This window comes from Ammodytes marinus (assembly GCF_949987685.1).
Source record: "Ammodytes marinus genome assembly, chromosome: 22".
Taxonomy (NCBI): Eukaryota; Metazoa; Chordata; class Actinopteri; order Uranoscopiformes; family Ammodytidae; genus Ammodytes; species Ammodytes marinus.
Genome location: NC_137226.1, coordinates 8,390,113 through 8,409,783, shown reverse-complemented (window position 1 = coordinate 8,409,783; position 19,671 = coordinate 8,390,113). Strand labels below are relative to the sequence as shown.

The window sequence follows — 19,671 nt, the reverse complement described above, 5'->3', positions numbered from 1 at the left end:
CTGAGGCTTGTGGAGCACAGGGGACCAGGGCTCGCTGCAGTTCAAAAGGTACCGATCTACCGCAATTTGCTCCAGATTCCGGATTTTCTGGGCGTCTGGATTTCTTCTTTGCGCTGACACTGATTGACGTTGGGGGGTGCGATGTGCAGTGCACCTCTGCGCCTGCTGCCAAGGCCTAAAGCCGCCTGAGCACACACACACACACACACACACACACACACACACACACACACACACACACACACACACACACACACACACACACACACGCACACACACACACACACACGTCTCTACACCTGCTGGTGCTTTCCTTCAAACACACACACAGACCAAAGAGAGAAAAAGGGACCAAAGAAAGGCGAAATGGCCTGCACGCGTCTTAATGAGGGAGGGCCGGGCGTCTGGCATTTACCTCAAACCATTTGTTCCCCTGCGTCTCTCTCTGGAGGGCTTTAAGTCCGCCTCCCGTTAACGGCTGAAGTGTGGATTTCCTGTCAAAGGGGTTAGGGCCCAACAAAAGTCCTGTACTTGGTACCTAAATAGGATCACTTCCAGCTGCCTCACGTAAACACACACACACACACACACACACACACACACAAGGACAAGTCATGTCTTATAATGTCCCTAGAGGGATTAATACCGTGTCTGCGGTGCTCAGTAATGTCTTTATAGCGACCTTATTGTACCTTTATGGCACCTTTAAACTCCAGTAATCAACATTATATACCTACAATAAAGATATATCATACTATATCATATTATAAAGATGCATGCTGTAATGTGCTCTATTCAAATGGATATGTATAAAAACAAGTGGTTGTGGCTAAGCAGCTAGGGCGGTTGTCAATTGGATCGTAAGGTTGGTGGTTTGATCCCCTGCCTCTTGCCACAGGTGCAAGTGTCCCTGGGCAAGAAACTGAACCTCAAATTACTCCCGATGGTTAGCTTTCACCCTGCGTGGTAGCTACTGCTATTGGTGTATGAGTGATTGGGTGAATGAGGCCAAACAATGTAAAGCGCTTACATTCTGAGAAAATCAGTGAAAAGCGCTAAATAATTTGAGTCCATTTACCATTAGGCATTTACTAGGCTATATAGTTCTTAATGGGGGCTGTGCGAGGTCAGTCTCAAATATGCCTTTGGAATAAGCCATGAACAGACTCTTGGCACTCTTCTTTGACCCCATTCCCATTTCTCTGGTGGGGATAGTTTGAACAGAAGGACACATTTTTCCTCAGTCCTTAATAGATATTTGTCATCGTTGTCATGATGTTACTTCAAAAGAAAAGCTGCGGCCTCCTGATGTTGCACAGCAGTGCACCACTCTAACAGGTTTGTGCAGTTCACTCTAAGGTTCGTCACTTTATTGAGCACATACATCTGAGAGTGGCAGTGTGCATGACACAGACTCAGAATATCCAAATTACTGTATGTCTAAACATGCATACATGCCCCTTAAAGTCAACACGTTGAATTGACTGAACCGAAGCTCAATCAAAACTAAGGGCCTCTTAATGTCAGTGGGTCCAGTTGGCCCAAGTTCAATGTCAACAGGATTTCATGCAGAAAGGGGACGTTTTTCCTGCTAGTTTGGTATGCTTTTATGCTTGTACACTTTGCCTGGTAATGCATTAGGGCCTTTTGCAACTGTAATCCTTTGAGGACGCAATCATTGCTTTGTGCCAAGTGCTCTGTGGCGTACCATGTAAAGAATCCCATCTGCCTTTTCAGTTGAGCCAAAGTGGGGCGATGTGAGGAGAGACAGAAAGAGGATCCTGTCAAAAAGATCTCGTATGACGACCTCCAGCCCGAAACCACTGTTTATCAGTAATTGCAATGGCCACCAAAACCTTCCATCAGTTCATTCCTTTGGCTGTATCCAGTCCAGCATCGCCACACACTTTTAAATGGGGTACCACGTTCTTTAACAAACCCTAATGCTCCTAGATCAGTTATAAGCCATCAATTAAAAACTTGTTTGGGTTGCCACATTGCGAAATGCCTGCCTAGCTGGGCAGTCATAGAAGTCAAATCCTTAATAAGCCATCTAGCCTATTAACCTATAAACCTATTAATACGTTGATTTTAATAGGGGGGTTGATAAAGGGATTTTGGTCCCTTCACGAAAAAGTCAAATATAGAGAATACAAGAGGACAAACAGCAGCCAGATAGATTTAAAAAGTAAACTAAAATAACATATACAGCAATTAAGCTATCAACTGAAACTTATTAACACTTCACAGAGCTGATTATTAGAAAGTGGTGTCATGTGTCATGATCTTATATAGTTGCTGTGTTGAATACACCTATATTAAAGTTTATCTCCCAGCGCGAAATACAGTATGACTCACAAAATCAGAAACGAAACTTTCCAACTATAACTTATTTTAGTTAGTGAAGAAGTTAAGGTAAACCTCTTGTCATTAACTACATTATCTCTAATTGTGGATGATGCTGGGCACTATTTTCTGATACTGGGATGTGACAGCCATTATAGATTCAAAGTAGTAACATCAGCATTAAAAAGTTTGGCCAATTGGTTTATTTGAATAATTTTTGTTGACTATGTCTTTGGCACGGACACATACGTTGTTTAATTGATGTATTTGTTATGCTAGAATTAAAACATTGTTGGATTTGTTATTGAGATTCGCTGACATAAAAGGAAAAATCACCAGACTTGTTTTGGCTTGTGAGTCACATCCGTCTTTATTTTGAAAGTAAAGACCGGAAGTTGTAGTATATATATTCCAGTGGACTTGACAGTGGTGAGGAGAGACGCTGACAGAGAGGAGCGCAAACTCAAGTATAAGGGGGGTTGAACCGAGGTCGTGTGCTTTCTTGAAAAAGTGGCATCTGTGTGAGGAAGTCTTCTGCTGGTCATCAGTAGCCATACACTCTGGTCACAAGCACCGAGTCTGTCGCTCCATTCATCCGGATTCTAACCTGCTTTCAAATAGACCTTAACCATGAGGACAAACGCATGGATTTACCAAGCTTTGGTGTGTGCTGTGGTCACTATATTGGACACAGGTAAGACGGGGAGAGCATGCTTACTTTTTGGAGATGATGCATGATCAATGTTTGATGTGAGGCATTTGAGTCCCACTTTAAGAATTAAATTAGTTTATTTTATTTGATGCAATTTTCCATGCAGTGAAGTGAGAAAAAGGCTGAAGAAAAAGTCGAGAAATAATAGAAACCTGGGCAAAATAACCAATAAAAAAAAATTTAGATATTTTAAATGGAATTTAAAATGTGTAAAACTTGGCTGGAGCAGCCCACTTTTAAAAAGAACACGTTGTTGTGATCTATTTTTAATTACATACTGTGACGTTGATTGGCATCTTGGGAACTTGATCACAAGCCTTGTCTTGTACAGTCGAGCCGCCCTCTTTAATAATTTACTGTTGCAGTTGTATACACTTTTTGAGAAGAGCACACGTTAGGCTGCTTTGTGTGAAAGCAGGGAGAGACTGTTGCAACACGTGTGATTACTTTCTTTGCCCAATTAAACTTTGAATGAAATAATTGAACATCCCAATAAATGCTCCTTCTTTGGTGCATGGGCTTAATCCCCCGGTAAGCAAATTTTTCTGCAGACCAGTCGCCTGTCGTGAATGCATTTACATTGTTCTGTGCAATAATAGGCATATTGGATAATCAGAAAGTATATAAAAGGATAAGGACGCGCACCATTGCATTGCCTTAAAGGTAGACAGCCGTGCCAAAGTGACTGGTTTTATGTGCATGTGCTATTGTCGCCGCTTTTGCCATTACACTTTTGAATTAGTCGTGGTAATTTAAGTAATAAACACTCCTGGATTTCTTGCACCGACGCCAACTGGGGTACAGTGCAGGTCTGCTTTTAGGCTCATGTTGCGGTACAGCCGGGGGAGCTCACACGACCACCAGTCATTCACACGCGTCCAAACGAGCTCTGACCGAGGCGCAGATTATTTGGTGATTACAGTAGAGTACGTCCCGGTGTCATAGTAGCAGGTGTTATATCGAGATCTGCATGCCTGCCGAAAAAATGCATGCACCTTTATAGATAGGGTGAATTTGGGTAATCTGGGACATTGGGTAATCTGGGATCCTTTTCTAACAAAGTTTAAAAAAAAAAAACTTTTACTACAGGATTAGCATGAATGTCACGCAACTGAAATGATATGACTTCATGGGGGGGATGTCACAGGAAGAGGGAGAGCATTTATCAAACAGAAGCTCCCCTGAGAATTTCGAGAATTGGTCAGAGACATAGGATTCTGATCAATTTAATGTTAAGGATATAAATCTTTCAAAGATAATGCATGTTCTTGTTTTTTTTTGTATTCGTCCCAGATTATCAAATATGATTGATAATCTGCGACAGCATGGTTTGGGTAATCTGGGACAGTCATTTAAATGATCCAAAATGCATTTACAGTGCTTAACTACTAATGCAAATTATAATACAATAGCCTATCTCATAAAATATATAAAAATATATAACCTATAATGTACAAAATTCAATGCATTAGGCCTACAGAGTACAATGGCCCCACAATGTCAGGAAAAGAGACCACGACTGAAAGACAATGTTTTGAATGATTGCACATGGTAGATCAGTTCATCAGGTGTACAATGTATTTGACTTATTCCGCCTTCTTTGTGTAATTTTTCCACAATGCTTGTAGGACTTTTTGATATTGAGGCTAAACTGCAGAAAATAAGGTGATTTAGTCTTTTTTTTAAAGGCTAATACAACTGTCCCAGATTACAACGTCACCTGTCCCAGATTATCAAATTTAGGCAGAATATTTATTTTGTCACAAATAACTAATAGTTGTGGCATATCTCTTCTTGGTATCATATCTAAAAAAAAATCTTCTGATGTTGTAGAAAACATCTCAGGGATTTCAGAAATGTATAATGTGTTGATATTATGTGTTAGATGGATATCGCAATAGGTCGCTGAAGTCAAAATTGCGAAAAACGTCCCTGATTACCCGAATTCACCCTTCTCCTTTTTCCGAACAATGCTGTCACACTGTAACTGAAAAGAATGACCAGCACACACTTTGAGTCATTTTGACTCCCTATGAAATTCATAATGATTGTATCAGCACATAGCTTACTTTATTTAATCCACTTTGACAAAGTACATTTGACACCCAACATTCATTTTTACACATTTAAAAAGCTACTAAAAACCAATGTATCGTCATTATCAAGATTGTATCATTATTACAATTGTGCCTTAATAATCACTCTGAATGTCTGCTGGTGGGTTTCCCCTGCAGCTAAGGTGCATGCATTTTCAGGCATTCATGCATAACTGGACATAATACCAGCTTACATCCGCCCCGCTGACATGTCACTGAGTAAAGTATTGTATCGATAGTTTCCCTCTCCAGGGAGGGGTGCCGACCCTGACCTCTGACCGCCCTGAGTTGGGGAAAGTAAAACGTGTGCTGTGGGCTGAGGTATTCCTATAGCCTACATTTGACAGAAAAGGTGTGTGTGTGTGTGTGTGTGTGTGTGTGTGTGTGTGTGTGTGTGTGTGTGTGTGTGTGTGTGTGTGTGTGTGTGTGTGTGTGTGTGTGTGTGTGTGTGTGTGTGTGTGTGTGTGTGTGTGTGTGTGTGTGTGTGTGTGTGTGTGTGTGTGTGTGTGACAGAGGGGAGGGCTGGGTTAGGGGCTCTAACATCTGGCTGCTGAGCCCATTTTGCGCTCCCTGAAGCAGATGTAATGTCTGCTTAATTCCCAGACAGAGGTGCACCTTTAACCTGCTACTTTCCTGTTGTTCCTATAATACCATTTTCCTCTCCAAACTGCCCTTAAATGTATACATTTTGTGATTTCCAATATTACGATTTGGACAGTTTGTTTTGCTCAAACACACCTCCAGGTGACAGTTGTTTGCTCAATGGAGGTTCACCAAGGTGGGAGTTGTCATTCACCTTTCCTCTCTGCATTGTTCAACCCAAACCAGGGGACTCCAACCTGAAGCCATTCGCTGCCTCTTCTCATTACATCTCACCTCTCTCCCTCACCTCGCCCATCGAGCAGCATATTTTACTATAATCTCCAACTTCTGCAAATGCTCTGGATTTTGGAGATAGCAGGAGTCTTGACTGCAAGGAGAGGAAGAGACTAAGTGAAATCTAATTGAGCGGCCTGGCCAGACATCAGGGCTGGAACAACACAGTGATGAGTGCCAGATGTGGTCCAGGGGAGCCCAAACATTAATAACACGTCCCCCCCACCACCACCAAAAACCATTTTCAACCACGAAGAGACTCTAAACGCTCCACCGTTTACAGTATCCTAAGTACACACACAACGCCTTGTGTCGGGATCTTGGCACAGGAGCACGTAGCTGTAACCTGGTAGCCTGAGATTTTCCTGTTTGATTTATACCGCACTTGCCCTTAATTATAAGTAGGAAACTGTTGTACCTAAACACACAGTGTGTCTAAAGATGTTGTTTTAGCCCTCGAGAAACAGCATTTATAGTGGAAGGATGGGCTCTTAACCTTTTTTTCCACTAGAATTAAAGGGTTTGTATTACAAAGGATTTAGACTTAAATTATGGTGTATGTCCTGCTTTTGAACCCACTTGGAGCTCAGGTATATCGTGCGTTGTCTTTGCAATGGTAGACATTTATTTTAATATACTTCTAAAAGGCTGGCTCTCTCCAAAGTTCCATAAATATAACAATAAAATAATTTTCCCTTTTTAGATATACTTTATTTTATTCAGAATGCCATCGTAGTTTGAACTGCAAGAACCTTGTGACTGTTGAGGAGTCGTGAATGCAAGTTATCGAAATGGGTCCCTGTAGGAATCACATAAATCTATTAAATTTATCTACAACCACCAGGATGATTGGCATAGCAAATACCGTGAAGTAGTAAAAGTTGTTGGAAAAAGTAGATTTTTTTTGGCACTTTCTGAAAAAGCAGTAAAAATGTGAGATATGCTTTCATGAGTATTAAATCTCCAACCGAAGCACTGGAGCACATCAACCTGTTGGACGCTCATCGTTCTGTTCTCTTGGCATTTGCTTCGCGGCGCAGCACCCACGCTGCATTTCTCAGACAGCTTCCTTGGGTTCGAAGCTGGGCTTTGGTCCTGGACACACTTCGTACTTGTGTCAGATACACCCACAAAGTAGTCCACTACGTCTGCTTGGCCTGCACAGCTGAAGCTCAATCCAAAAAGAATGTCCTCTCAGGCATACTGTAGTATCGAGGGGTTCGGGACAATGTCGACGACAGTATGATTCATTAGTACGGATGCTTACATGTCAACAAGCATGTGGCTTTAGCAAAGTGTAGTTGAGGGATGCTTTCGTTCATTGACAGATGGGCCACCCCTGTTCACCCCAGTGAAATAATTTCATCTGTACTCCTCTGCTTCCATGCCAAGACCCTGAAGCCAGTTGTCTTGCCTTCCGCTGCTCTAATAGTGAAACCACCAGGAGAAAATGTGTATCCTCTTGACAAGTTCCTCTTCTTGTCCCGGTATACCTTGACAGCAGCAGTGAATTGTTTGGCCATGTCTCCCAGTGTTTGAGTAATGTTTGATGCAGAAGGGACAAAAAAATATTGAAATTTGTATTTATTTATTTATGTCACTTGATAGCTGACAGTGTAGGTAGTGCCAGGAAACAAGGGAAGAGAGACAGAGGCATGGCGTGCAAAAAAAGGCTGAACCAAACCAGGGATGCCACTTTTTTTCTCATATTTTGAACATTAAATAACCCCACAGAGGAGAGGGATTGTTGCTGAGAAAATGAGGTCAATGCCAAGGAGAGTAATTGAGCAACACCGGGCATTTTAAAGGTCACCTTTTTTGCAAAATGCTTTGTCTTTCAGCATTAATATGGAAAAACAACCCTCTCTCTTTTTCTCCACCTCCACCTTTCTGAAAACCTGTGATCAAACATCCCGTTCAGATGTTCCCCCACATGATGTCACAAGGGCAGAAGTCACGCCCCCTCATTATCAACCTCACTAAGCACTACTGACATCTATGATAAGCAAACCGCCTAAATCCAACTACTGCCAGTTAGGTTCAAACAGGCAGTTAGATCAAGGGCCAATCAGCGCATAATGGGCTTTTTGGAAGACGGGGCTTAAAGAGACTTTAAAATGGGGCTTTTCAGACAGACGCTGAAAAGAGCCATTCTGCAATGGCCCTGTGAGAAATATAAAGTGTTTTTTTGACACCATGAAAGCAGCCTCTAGTAATAACCCAAATTACAAATTTGAACCTGAAAATGAAAATAATATTGGAGCTTTATTAATAAAATACAAAAATATTAAGACAGACGATAGCTCCACCTGTCTTTTCTGTTGAGCGAGAACTTTAAGGTCCCCTTCACTGTTTAACAAATTGTCTTCACAAAACTGCCACACTCTGTTTTCAATGGGATGGATGGTAGAGATGAGAAATAATTTACAACTACTAACTAACTAAACTAAAGACAGTTGTATGATTAAAGCGCCGGGCATGGAAAGGGCTAACAATAATGTGAATTGGTCATCTCATTGGACATTAACATAAAATCTGGGTTTCCCGTGAACTGAGACTTCTGACGATGTAATCATTCATATTTGTTTGGTAATTTTGATAATTAAGCACAAAGTGTGTTAACTTAATAATAATCAGAGCTTGGACATTCAATATAACAGTGTTTCCAATTTAGAACCCAAATATATATTTTTATCACAGTATCAGGCCCCATCAGCAAATATAATGTCACTACATCAAACATGCAGAATGGTATTTTCATGTTGTGTTCTCTTGTCCTTAACAGGTCTTTGTAAAGGCACTCATCAGTCTTTACAGAAGTATGAAAAGTCTGAGGGCCACATGCTGGTTTGTACAGAATGTCCCAAGGCCCCTTTTGTACGAAGCAGCCGATCGCAGGAACACTGTGCACGCAAGTGCAAGAAGGTCAAGAAAAACTTCAACTGCAGGTGATTGTCCCCCCCCCATAACTTCCCTTTTTATTTAGTTTTCTATAAGTTTCCCCTAGGGATGGGGCCGATCCGATCCAGTATCGGTATCGGGTCCGATATGGCCGAAATCTGCGTATCGGATATCGGACTGTCGGCTCCGATATTAAAAAAGTTTTTTTTTTTTTTTTTTTTTTTTTTACTATGAAAGAGCAAACGAGCTTGTGCGAGCATGCGCCGACGTTCGGTGGAGGGAGAGAGAACACCACTTCATAGTTAGACATACAGTACATAACAGTTTGTTAGCCAGTGAGCTAACCAAAGCTAACCCAAGTCAAGGAAGTGGAGAGGCTTCTGCACTGTGACAAATTCTACTATGTAAGATACAGCCAGAGAGAGGAAGACTGTGCAGACAAACACACCACCACATATTCTAGTGGGGCAGAAGTAATCATTGAGAAGGATTATTTTTGAGTGACTCTATAATTGATATTTTCATAAAAATATTGCATAGTCTGCCTTTAAGATAAACCTATATGCATGTGTATATATCTTGCTCTTTTAAATTAGAATTGCTTAAGCATTCCTAGCCTCACACATAACATCACCACCAACAAAAAAATGTATAATAATTAGGATATCGTATCGGACAGTATCGGTATCGGCCGATATCCAAAACCCAGATATCGGAATCGGATCGGAACTAAAACTAGTGGATCGGTGCATCCCTAGTTTCCCCGAAATCCAGCGTATGGTTTTCTTCGTTGCCATGTCACATTCCCCACCCCACCCCACCCCACCCTGCTCCTCTCCTGTGTAGACGCAGTATTTACATATTTTGGGTGTTTATCATTTGTTCATCTCTCAACTACTTCCTGTGCGTTTTTCTATCGACAGGGCTTTCAACTTCCAACGGCACAACAGGAAATGCCACTTGCTTCCCTTCGACCGTTTCACCCACGGTGTGCAGAAGCAGGCCAACCTCAACTTCACTTTGTATGAAAAGAAAGGTAAATGTCGTAATTTGTTTTACGTCCCTTCAAATTGACTTTATGGTGTTTTTCTTATGAGAACATTTTGAGAAGGTTTCAAGGATTTACTCAGGCAAATTGTTTGCGGGTGACTAAAGGCTCTGCTTCTTGCATCTGCTCCCCATATTCTTTTAAGGACTTTGGCATTTCTGTTGACACAATTAAAGCAATCCCTCTCACCCCCCCTGTTGTTTAACACTGTAGCGGGGAGAGCCGCGTGTATAAACATGTAGCAGACTTAAGTGTTGGGTAAACAAGAAAATTCATTGTTTACAGTCGGACAGGCGAGGCTTTTCCCTCCGCTGCACGCTGTGGAATCCAACACTTCAGAGAATTTACTGCAAAATTTACAGAAACTTTGTTGTGGTCTGTTTTAGGTATAACCTTCAAGCTGGGATGCACTAAAAACTCTCGCTGTAAAAATGTCTTATTGACCATACATGGGGATTTATATTCCAGATGGTCAGGGCAAGCGAACACAAATCAACTTTTAATTGACTTAACGCTTTATAAATTGGCACACAACGAGTACACAGGGACAGCTCGTATCAAAAAATAACACAAATGTATGTTTTCAAATGCCTTGTATGCCTTTGCTCTTTCTTAGATTATATCAGGGAGTGTATCATCGGCACCAAGTACAACTACAGAGGGAGGAGGTCTTGGACGAAGTCAAACATCACTTGCCAAGCTTGGTCAGATAATAACATCAATGAACACACGTAAGTCCTCTCTTTTAACCAAGAAAGTCAATATAAAAAAATACCATCTTTGCGGAAATAGGGGCCTTTTCACGGGAGGAGGAGAAATGGTCACAACCATTCATATGTCACCCTAAAGGGTTGCAGTGCCTTGCTAGCGTGACACTAGGAGTGGACGGTTTTAATCATTCACTTCCCCCCGCGCCAGATTCTGGTAGATTTGAACCAGCAGCCTTCAAAGCCCGCTTCTCTAATCTGTAGGCTTCATGGATGCTCCTTCTCATTTTCCCTGTGTCTGATATTGAGCAGGCCTCTGCCGCTGATTTACTGATGCTCAGATCCTCCGCTTGCACCTCGGGGGTTAAGGGAAGTTGGAGGCTCGGAGATGGGGTGAAAATGTTTAGCCAGCAGTGAGTTAAGTCAGATTTTTTTTCTCGCAAACACGCAAAGGGAGGGATGTCCTTTTTCCATTGAGTTTGTTTTTCTTGCCACTCTGTCGGGGATCAGGTGTATCCCAGAATTGTGTTTTTCCTCCAAAGGGCAAGTTCAGTGAATATGTGACGATGGTCCTGTGCCAGCGTCTCATTAGCGGGGCTCGTTAGTTTCAAGATATTTTGACTTTTGCACGGAGGGGAGGGGGGTTTGAGACGAGTATTAAGAGTTTGAAGGAGTGCAGAGGGAAAGATAGACAGATGGGGAGAAAGAAAGAAAGAAAGAAAGAAAGAAAGAAAGAAAGAAAGAAAGAAAGAAAGAAAGAAAGAAAGAAAGAAAGAAAGAAAGAAAGAAAGAAAGAAAGAAAGAAAGAAAGAAAGAAAGAAAGAAAGAAAGAAAGAAAGAAAGAAAGAAAGAAAGAAAGAAAGAAAGAAAGAAAGAAAGAAAGAAAGAAAGAAGTCATGTTCTGTCTGTTGTCCAGCTGAGCTCACAAAGCCACAAACATGCTGAGAGAAAAATACAAATCAGTGATCCCCCCCCCCTGGAAAAAAAAATTAAATCACATCGCATTACTGGTCTCTATCCACTCCTCTTTCCTTTTTTCCAGAAGCAGCTCTTCGCATTAAGGAATACTTTGTCATTGTTTATTAGACACACGGTTCCAGTACCTGTCCCAGGTGGCAAATGTAATGTCCAACAACATCGCCCCGGCCTGTCAGCAACATTTAACTTTCCAAAGGGTCAATGGGAGCTTTACTTGAGGGAGATTTAGTGCCACCGTGGGGTTACCTAACATGGGGACTGTCCCGCTGTGGAGAATTACCACCGTAATGAACCACGCACCATTTGACTTTCAGGTAACTATTATTTTCATGCCTGAGCAGTCACCGTGCGGCTAGGGGTGATTTCTCAGGAGGTTCCCTTCCCGGAATGGGACTTCCACCTGTTGTCTATATTTTGTGGTTGAACCAAGGCCCTAAAAGAGGTGTTCCGGTGAGGTCAGGACAATTAAATAGAAAATGTTTGTGTTAAAGCCCCTGTCATCCCAAATCCCCCAAATAATCTTTCTAACTATGTCATTTGGGGGAGTTAGTTGCATGATAGTAAGCATCTGAAAAGAGTGAGGCATAATTCATCAATCCAAATTAAAGATATTGTCATTTAAGTTAGATAAACTTTACAGAAATTCGGTATACATTAGGCGAGCTTCGCTCTGGTTCTTATGACACTATAAGTATTTTGAACCAATCACGGCAGTTCTGTGCCCGAACGTTCTATAAAAACTGACTGTAGCCATGGATACCGTTCGATACGGCCACGCCCACACAGTCGAGACAGTAAAAAAAGCTTTTTTTTAACTAAGTTTTATGATATTTATGATCATTTATTGTCAATCATATTTTTGTAAAAACTTCTTAAGACACAACTGATTTGTACTATTTTTGACCATGTTTCTAGAGAGTTATAGTAATAGATAACATTGAAATACTTTTATTCATTCCATTCCTTTTTATTCATCCCTTTGCACGGCAGCAGCTTTCAGATGTCAGTCTCCCGCTTTGAAATAAAAATCATAATTTACGTGTTAAGATTCACAAAGTCCCTGCGTGTCGGCTTTAATCTCTGGATACTTTATTCCTTTTGGCTGCCGTGGCGTTGGAGCATGACCACGTTTGTTCCATAATCACCAGGTGCATGCATGTTGCTGGACATTTTGCTGCAGTCACTTCAGGTCTAGATTTCATCTTTTGTGATATATACAAAATCTAGCCAATGTGTTTTTGCCGGGCCCGGGGAGCGAAGCATGTGTCTGCCTGCACTCCGATGGGAACAGACTTTGGCAAAGAGATGAATAACTGGCCAACATCTGTTAGCACAACATCATTATAGCTAACTTGCTCCCATGCTGTGGCCTTTTTGCGGACTCTCTCACCAGATAAGGCTTTTTGTAAAGCGAAGGACCTTGTCATTCCCTTTAATTCCATAAATTAACAATTCTTTACTATAAAATAATAAAATTGTTTGACGTGAGTTTTCACTCTTGGCAGACAAGATTGAAGGGCAACAAGTGTTAAAGCCTCTGGAAACCTGGTCTAAAATATTAAAAATCAATATATTATGTCCAAGGTGGGTGTCTCAATAAGCTTTCAGAACAATGAATACATTTTTTTTTTACTGTTTTAGCCGTATAAAATGTTTTATAGAACGTTCAGGCAGAGAGGACTGCCTTGCTGAAATACTTGTTTTGACATAAGAACCATAGCATAGCCCGCCTAATGTAAACCAAATTTTTGATAGGTTTATCAAACTTAAATGACAATATCTTTTATTTGAATAGATATATATGCCTACATCTTTTAACATGCTTCCTATCATGCAACAAACTCCCAAAATTACATAGTTAGAAGGATTTTGTGAATTTGGATTTTCAGGGGCTTTAAGTCATTTTTACATGCATGAGTGAAATGTTGCCATTAGTCTTGCCACTGTTCCTTAAAGTTTTTATAAACGTTGGGACTATGATCTACAGCTTAAGACCTTACCCTTCTTTCTCTCTTCTCGGCTAAGTTAGATTGCCTGAGATTTCTCTTCTTCTAGTTCTGGGTTGAATGATGTTGTGCATTAGTGTAGCAGCCTTGTGGAAGCCCCAGGGCACGGAGGGGAGAGCAGAGCAGACTCCCCCTAGAAAAGAGTCATCGTCTGGGGGAAAGTGTTCAGACAAGCTGCTGAAGGGAGGACGGACTCTGGTCCTTTTCGCTTTTCTTTTCTTTCTTTTCTTTTCCTGCATATGTGATTTCGGGAACACTTTACAACAAGGGTACATTAATCAACTGTTGGTTAATGCGTTGTTAATGCTATTGATGGTTAGTGAATACTTAGTTAATGCTTATATAAAGCATTACTTTAGCAGTTATAAATGGTTAGTTAATGCTTTGTTATTGCTTATTTAGCATTATCTAAAGTGTTACAGTGATATCTTTTTAGATAATCATTTAAACTCCTAACGCCTATTTTCCCCACTCTGATATGCTCCCTTTTCTACCTCTTAGGCACTTAATCAGTCACTTAACTTGTTTCTGTTCTTCGTGCCCACATCTCCTCCGTCTGTCTTCCCTCTGTGTCTCCCTGGGTGGGAGGGGGGAATGTGGTCGGTGTGGTTTAGGGGGTGCTGACATGCCAGTATTTCATCATCATTTCAGAGTAGAATTTCACACACTGTCCATTTAGTACGGGCGACCTGCTGCAGCTCCCCCATTGTTACATCCCATATGTTTTTGAACCAGGCAGGTTATTTTTCTTACAGGTTTAAAAGTCGCTCGTTCACACTGACGTGAGGCAGCCGTTGACAGGGAGGGATTAGGTTTAAACAGTTTTTTTTTTCAAAGGCTGCGAGCAAAAAGACCTGCTTGGGCTGCTCCAAGTGGCTCGTGTCATTGTTCTGGCTGTTTTGTGGTTACTGCGCTGTGACAGAGCCTGGCTGCTTCACACACGAGGGAGCAGGCATATGGTAGGAACCGGTAAGGTGATCCTGCAAAAGGTGCAAACCGAGAGAAAGAAGAAGAAGAAGCATATTGATTGACTTACTTTGCATGAGATTCCAGTGACTGTTCATTCTAGGAATTAGAATGTAACCTGGCCATGCTGTGTAGGTAGTGGTACATTGCATTTCTCAGAATCAAGCTTACATCTCAAATGTAAATGCCTTTTCAAAATGGATTTGGCTTGTTACTGAGAGGGCTGGCAGGCAGGTGCGGTACTGTATACACCACTGGAGCAGCCAAGTGTTCCAAGTAAATCCTCTGCAAAAATGTATTTATACAGCTTACAGTATCGTCTAACACTTTCAATAATGTCTGTCTGCTTCCCTGTAGGTTTTATCCTGATAGGTACCCAACACAAGACCTGAGGGAGAACTTCTGCCGGAATCCCAACAACGATCCCGGTGGTCCGTGGTGCTACACCACAGACCCAAACGTACGAGCTGAGGAGTGTGGCATTCCACAGTGTTCAGAGGGTAAGGCTCTCCCAAATGACATCACTGACTGGACAGTGAATATTTGGCCGCAAATAACTCTCATGTGCCTTTTTTCTAGAGGTGTTCTTCTTACCATAATCAATGTTTCTGCAGCTAAAAGGAGGATTCAGTGATTTTGGAGAATGCTTATTGTCAAAATCCATTTTGGTCTAAATTAGTGAATATCTCCTCACGATCTGCTACCTGTGCATACCGTGTGTGCGCCGAAACACAATCCAATGTTAATACACAGCTAAGGATCTGTTTGTTAACATACCAGTTTACAGAGCCTAGGCTGTGTAATAACACCAGATTTAGTTTTTCTTCAGTGCACACACAGAAAGGACCGGTAGAGGATCATGAAGAGATATTCACCAATGCGTTCTCCAGAATCACTGACTCCACCTTTAATTCCTTCTTGAAGTTATAAACTGAGCTTGCATTCATTACAAGTTTAGATAAACAATGTTTTCTTTTGTTGACAGAAGTCTGTATGACGTGTAATGGGGAAGATTACCGGGGCAAAATGGACCATACCGAGAGTGGCAAGGAGTGCCAGAGATGGGACTCTGCAAGGCCTCACAAACACCACTTCCAGCCTAAAAAGTAAGCTGCAGAGCACACTAAACCTCACTCACGGACAATGCTGCACACATCCATGACAGAATGCTTAAAGGAAATGATGCTAATACTCCGGAGAGGTAGATCTCACCAGTTGTTATGACTTACTTCTCTCCTTCCTATTTTCTTTCCTCCCCGCGTCCTCTCTCTGTCTCCTCTCCCAGGTATCGGGCCAAAGATTTAAGGGACAATTACTGTCGTAACCCAGATAATCGTCCTCGTCCGTGGTGTTACACCATGGATCCCAAGACTGTGTGGGAGTACTGCAACATCACTGTGTGCGGTAAGGGGGCCCTATGTGCTGTATTAAATACTGTACTACAAGTCTGCGCTTTGGGTTTTAGTGGACAACCTATTCAGCATTGTGATGAGTCTGTTGCTGGTTTGTCTCGAAGTCTGGAGTTCTAACAGCCTTATGACAGTGTGTGTATCATGCAGTGTGGAATTCATTTATAAGATTTAAAAGTGGACATCATGTTGAGAACTCCTTGCTTGTTTGTTTTTAACAGACGTAGTGGTTTGGAGGGTATCATGGGGGTTGTTAAAAAAAGGACTTTGGTGGTGTTGGGGGTGTGTTGTGGTGAGCTACGTAAGTGCAAAAAGCCCCTTATTCTCCCCTGCAGAGTCTAATAAGATCTTTGTTTACCCGGCTGGGCGTTTCTTGTGGCGCTCGGCTTCCAATCCTTCTACCGCAACAAGGAAAGAGTAAATGGCTTGTTTGCGAGGGGGAGGGTCTGAATCAAGAGACCGCGACACCACTCACAGAGGCCACAGAGGGACTGTAAAAAGTGTTACAATAGAGTATACTGTACGGAGATGCATCACATACAGCCATACAATGGTGTATTAGTTGTTTTATTGACATGAAAATCAGTACATATTAACGAGTGACACATGAAAAGAAATGTTGAGGGGAAAACCACAATGAATGCACTTTCTGTCATCCAAGGCACAAACGTCACTGAACTGTTGGATGATCAAAACAGTCGTAAAAAAGGATAAACCAATTAAAGGTGGAGTCAGCGATTCTGGAGACGGCTTGTTGTCAACATCACTTTTTGTCTAAAGGAGAGAATATCTCCTCACAATCCGCTACCTGTCCGTACTGTGTGTGCGCTTTAAAAAAATCTGATACACAGCCTTGCCCTAGGCTCTGTAAACTTGTATGTAAACTAAAGGTATGTAAACAAAGGGGGCCCACCGTAGCTAGCAACATGCCAGTTGACAGAGTTTAGGCTTAGGTGTAGCAACACCAGATTTTTTTTAAGCGTGCACACAGAATAGACAAGTAGCTGATCGTGAGGGGACATTCACAGATTTCTACGAAAAGGTGATTTGGACAACAATCATTCTACAGAGTTTCTGACTCCACCTTTAATCAAAAATGGGTAATCACTAGCTGAAGCTCTAAAACAAAAAGGCCTTTTGACATCATATGTGTTACAAAAGACGTAGGGGATAAGGAGTAGAATGAACGTGGAAAAGAAGTTACACAATTGGAGAATTTGTCCTTTTATTACTTCTCGAAAGCACAATGAAACATTCTCACATGTGCACCCACAAACAGACAGATCATCTCTCTTTGTCTCCGTCAGACACATACGCACATGTCCTCTGCACACAGTACATGTTATGATTTACAGCTCTCCATTTGTCCAGATGTGTGCATCCCTCAATGCCTGCCCTCGGAAAGATAAAAACCACTGACCTGCGCTGCGCAGTGCACACACAGACACTGGCATGCATTACATCAAGCCGAGGAATCCCTCTTTTCCATCCGCCTTCTCCTTTCGGCTTCAAAACATTCCCTCTCCTCCTCCTTCTTCTCCCAACTCATTTGTCAAAGGCTAAAGAAACAGAGACAGAAATCCGGCGGGGAGAAGGGCGCTCCCTCCGTACTGCGATCCCTGCGCTGCTGAACAGCAGAATTCCATCTGAAGATGTTTGGAATAGTTTCCCGGTGGATAAAGGTGCCCCAGCCAGGCCCGAGTTGGACATGACTTCTAACGTTGTCCTTCAATTTAAAAAACTAAAACAAATAAAATTATTTTAATGTTAAATTATGAGGAGTTGTTTTCATAAATATTATTAGGCTCCGGGTTTTTCTTTCAGCAACCTTGGACATTATATGCCATCAGAAAGTTAAATTTCTGCAGATCATTTTGGTGTGGATGTCCGTATACATGCAAGAATGTGGGGCACCGGTGTTAAACATACACAGAAAGTTTGCTATCGCAGTTGAAACTAAGGGGGGAGCGCTACTGTTTTTGATCATCTGCCTCTAGGTTAAACATGACACATTCTTCTAGGGATTATCATCTCCCTCCCTCTCTCCCGCCCTTCTTCCTGCCTTCACATAATACATCTCACTCTACTCAGCAACCTATTCCCTGGGCCTTCTTTCTCAGGCCTGCACTTATGACGACTACAATTTCAATGTGTTTTTTTTCTCTCTCTCTCTCTCTTTGCTAGACTCTGACACAAGCGAGGACAATGATGTCAATGAAACAACATCCTGTGTCCAGGGAAAGGGCATAGATTACAGAGGCACAGTGAATGTCACTCCGGAGGGTGTGACGTGTCAGCGCTGGGACTCCCAGTTTCCCCATAACCACTCCTTTCACCCGCAGAACTTTAAATGCAAGTGAGTAATGTTCTATTTTTTTGTGCAGCGCCTGACATCTCGGATTCAATTCTGGGGTGTGTCGAAGGTGCCTGTGAAGGTTGAAACTCCAAGGGGAAAATACAGTAGATGAAAGTCAAAGTTGAATAGTATAGCTTTCGCTGTGAAAGTACAGTCCTTGGCAACAACATTTAAATTGTAGTCTGTGTATGTGTTATAGGGACCTCAGAGAGAACTACTGCCGTAACCCTGATGGCGCAGGTTACCCATGGTGCTTCACTTCTGACCCGAAGCAGAGGATAGCCAACTGCACCAACATCCCCAGGTGTGATGCTGACGCCACACAAAAAATAGGTAATTTGTCTGGTCAACTTCAAGTAAAATAAACAGTTCAACATTTTTGGACACTTATTCTGTTACTTGCACTGATTGTCTTTGAACTCACAGGATTGAGGTTGTCTCCCAAAGTGTCCAACTAATCCTGTAAGACTAACAGAGTGTTTTCTAGGCACCGCACTTCAAAGGAAATGGCAGATACCTTATAAATAGCTTTAAACCTTCTTTGTTGTTTCATGAATAATGGGATAGAAATAAAGGACTATGTACGCTTCAAAAGCTATGTCATGGGTTACATAAGACACTTTGTTTATTGCTCCCCTAGGACCAAGCCACTTGGCAGTGTGCTGCCCAAAGAATTCCATTTCGTGGAAGAACAAAAACACCAGACCTTGGCAATGGTGCTCACTGTCATTCCCCATGTTTCTCTGCTTTAAAATTGCAGTAAGAAGACCACACGTGTCCAACTTGTTACTGATGCCCCTCTTCTAATTCCTTTTTTAAGAGCAAGCATATTACTATTTCATTGTTCATATTATATTTGAGAACCATCGGTTACGCAATTGGACCAAACCACAAGCAGACAGCCACCCAAACTATGTATGTCGTTCTCTGAGTATGCCCACTCACTGATTGCATTCAGGTGATTAAGAAACTGCTGGGCTCAGTATTCTATTCACTCCTGGTACTATTTAATGAGACCGTTAACATCTTTAAAAGTTTAAAGTAAACTCTACCCTGTTCTTCCTCAGAGTGTTATGAAGACAACGGAGAGTCGTACCGGGGCACTTTATCCATAACTCGATCAGGGATTCCCTGTGCAGACTGGTCCCATCACATAAACAGGTAGCAAAAATCATTTGTTCTGCCTATTAATGTCATGTGTTGTGCCTTCCGTTACCGCCGAGTGATGTAACTGAGAAACACTGGATGTATTTCCTAGAGCGCAGGACAT

The 19,671-nt window shown here is 41.9% G+C and overlaps 1 protein-coding gene across 1 annotated transcript in view; it reads left to right on the top strand.

The window, feature by feature from the left end:
- The first annotated feature begins 2,881 nt into the window (after nt 1-2,881).
- LOC307268184 (hepatocyte growth factor-like) overlaps nt 2,882-19,671 on the top strand; it is a 25,727-nt gene continuing 8,937 nt past the window's right edge. Inside the window, exons 1-10 of the mRNA XM_080050726.1 lie at nt 2,882-3,040; nt 8,816-8,978; nt 9,855-9,967; nt 10,596-10,710; nt 14,994-15,136; nt 15,622-15,742; nt 15,922-16,040; nt 18,230-18,401; nt 18,601-18,734; nt 19,469-19,562. Of these exons, the coding sequence (XP_079906852.1) occupies nt 2,977-3,040; nt 8,816-8,978; nt 9,855-9,967; nt 10,596-10,710; nt 14,994-15,136; nt 15,622-15,742; nt 15,922-16,040; nt 18,230-18,401; nt 18,601-18,734; nt 19,469-19,562 (1,238 nt within the window). The 5' untranslated portion in view covers nt 2,882-2,976. The remainder of the gene's footprint in view (nt 3,041-8,815; nt 8,979-9,854; nt 9,968-10,595; nt 10,711-14,993; nt 15,137-15,621; nt 15,743-15,921; nt 16,041-18,229; nt 18,402-18,600; nt 18,735-19,468; nt 19,563-19,671) is intronic.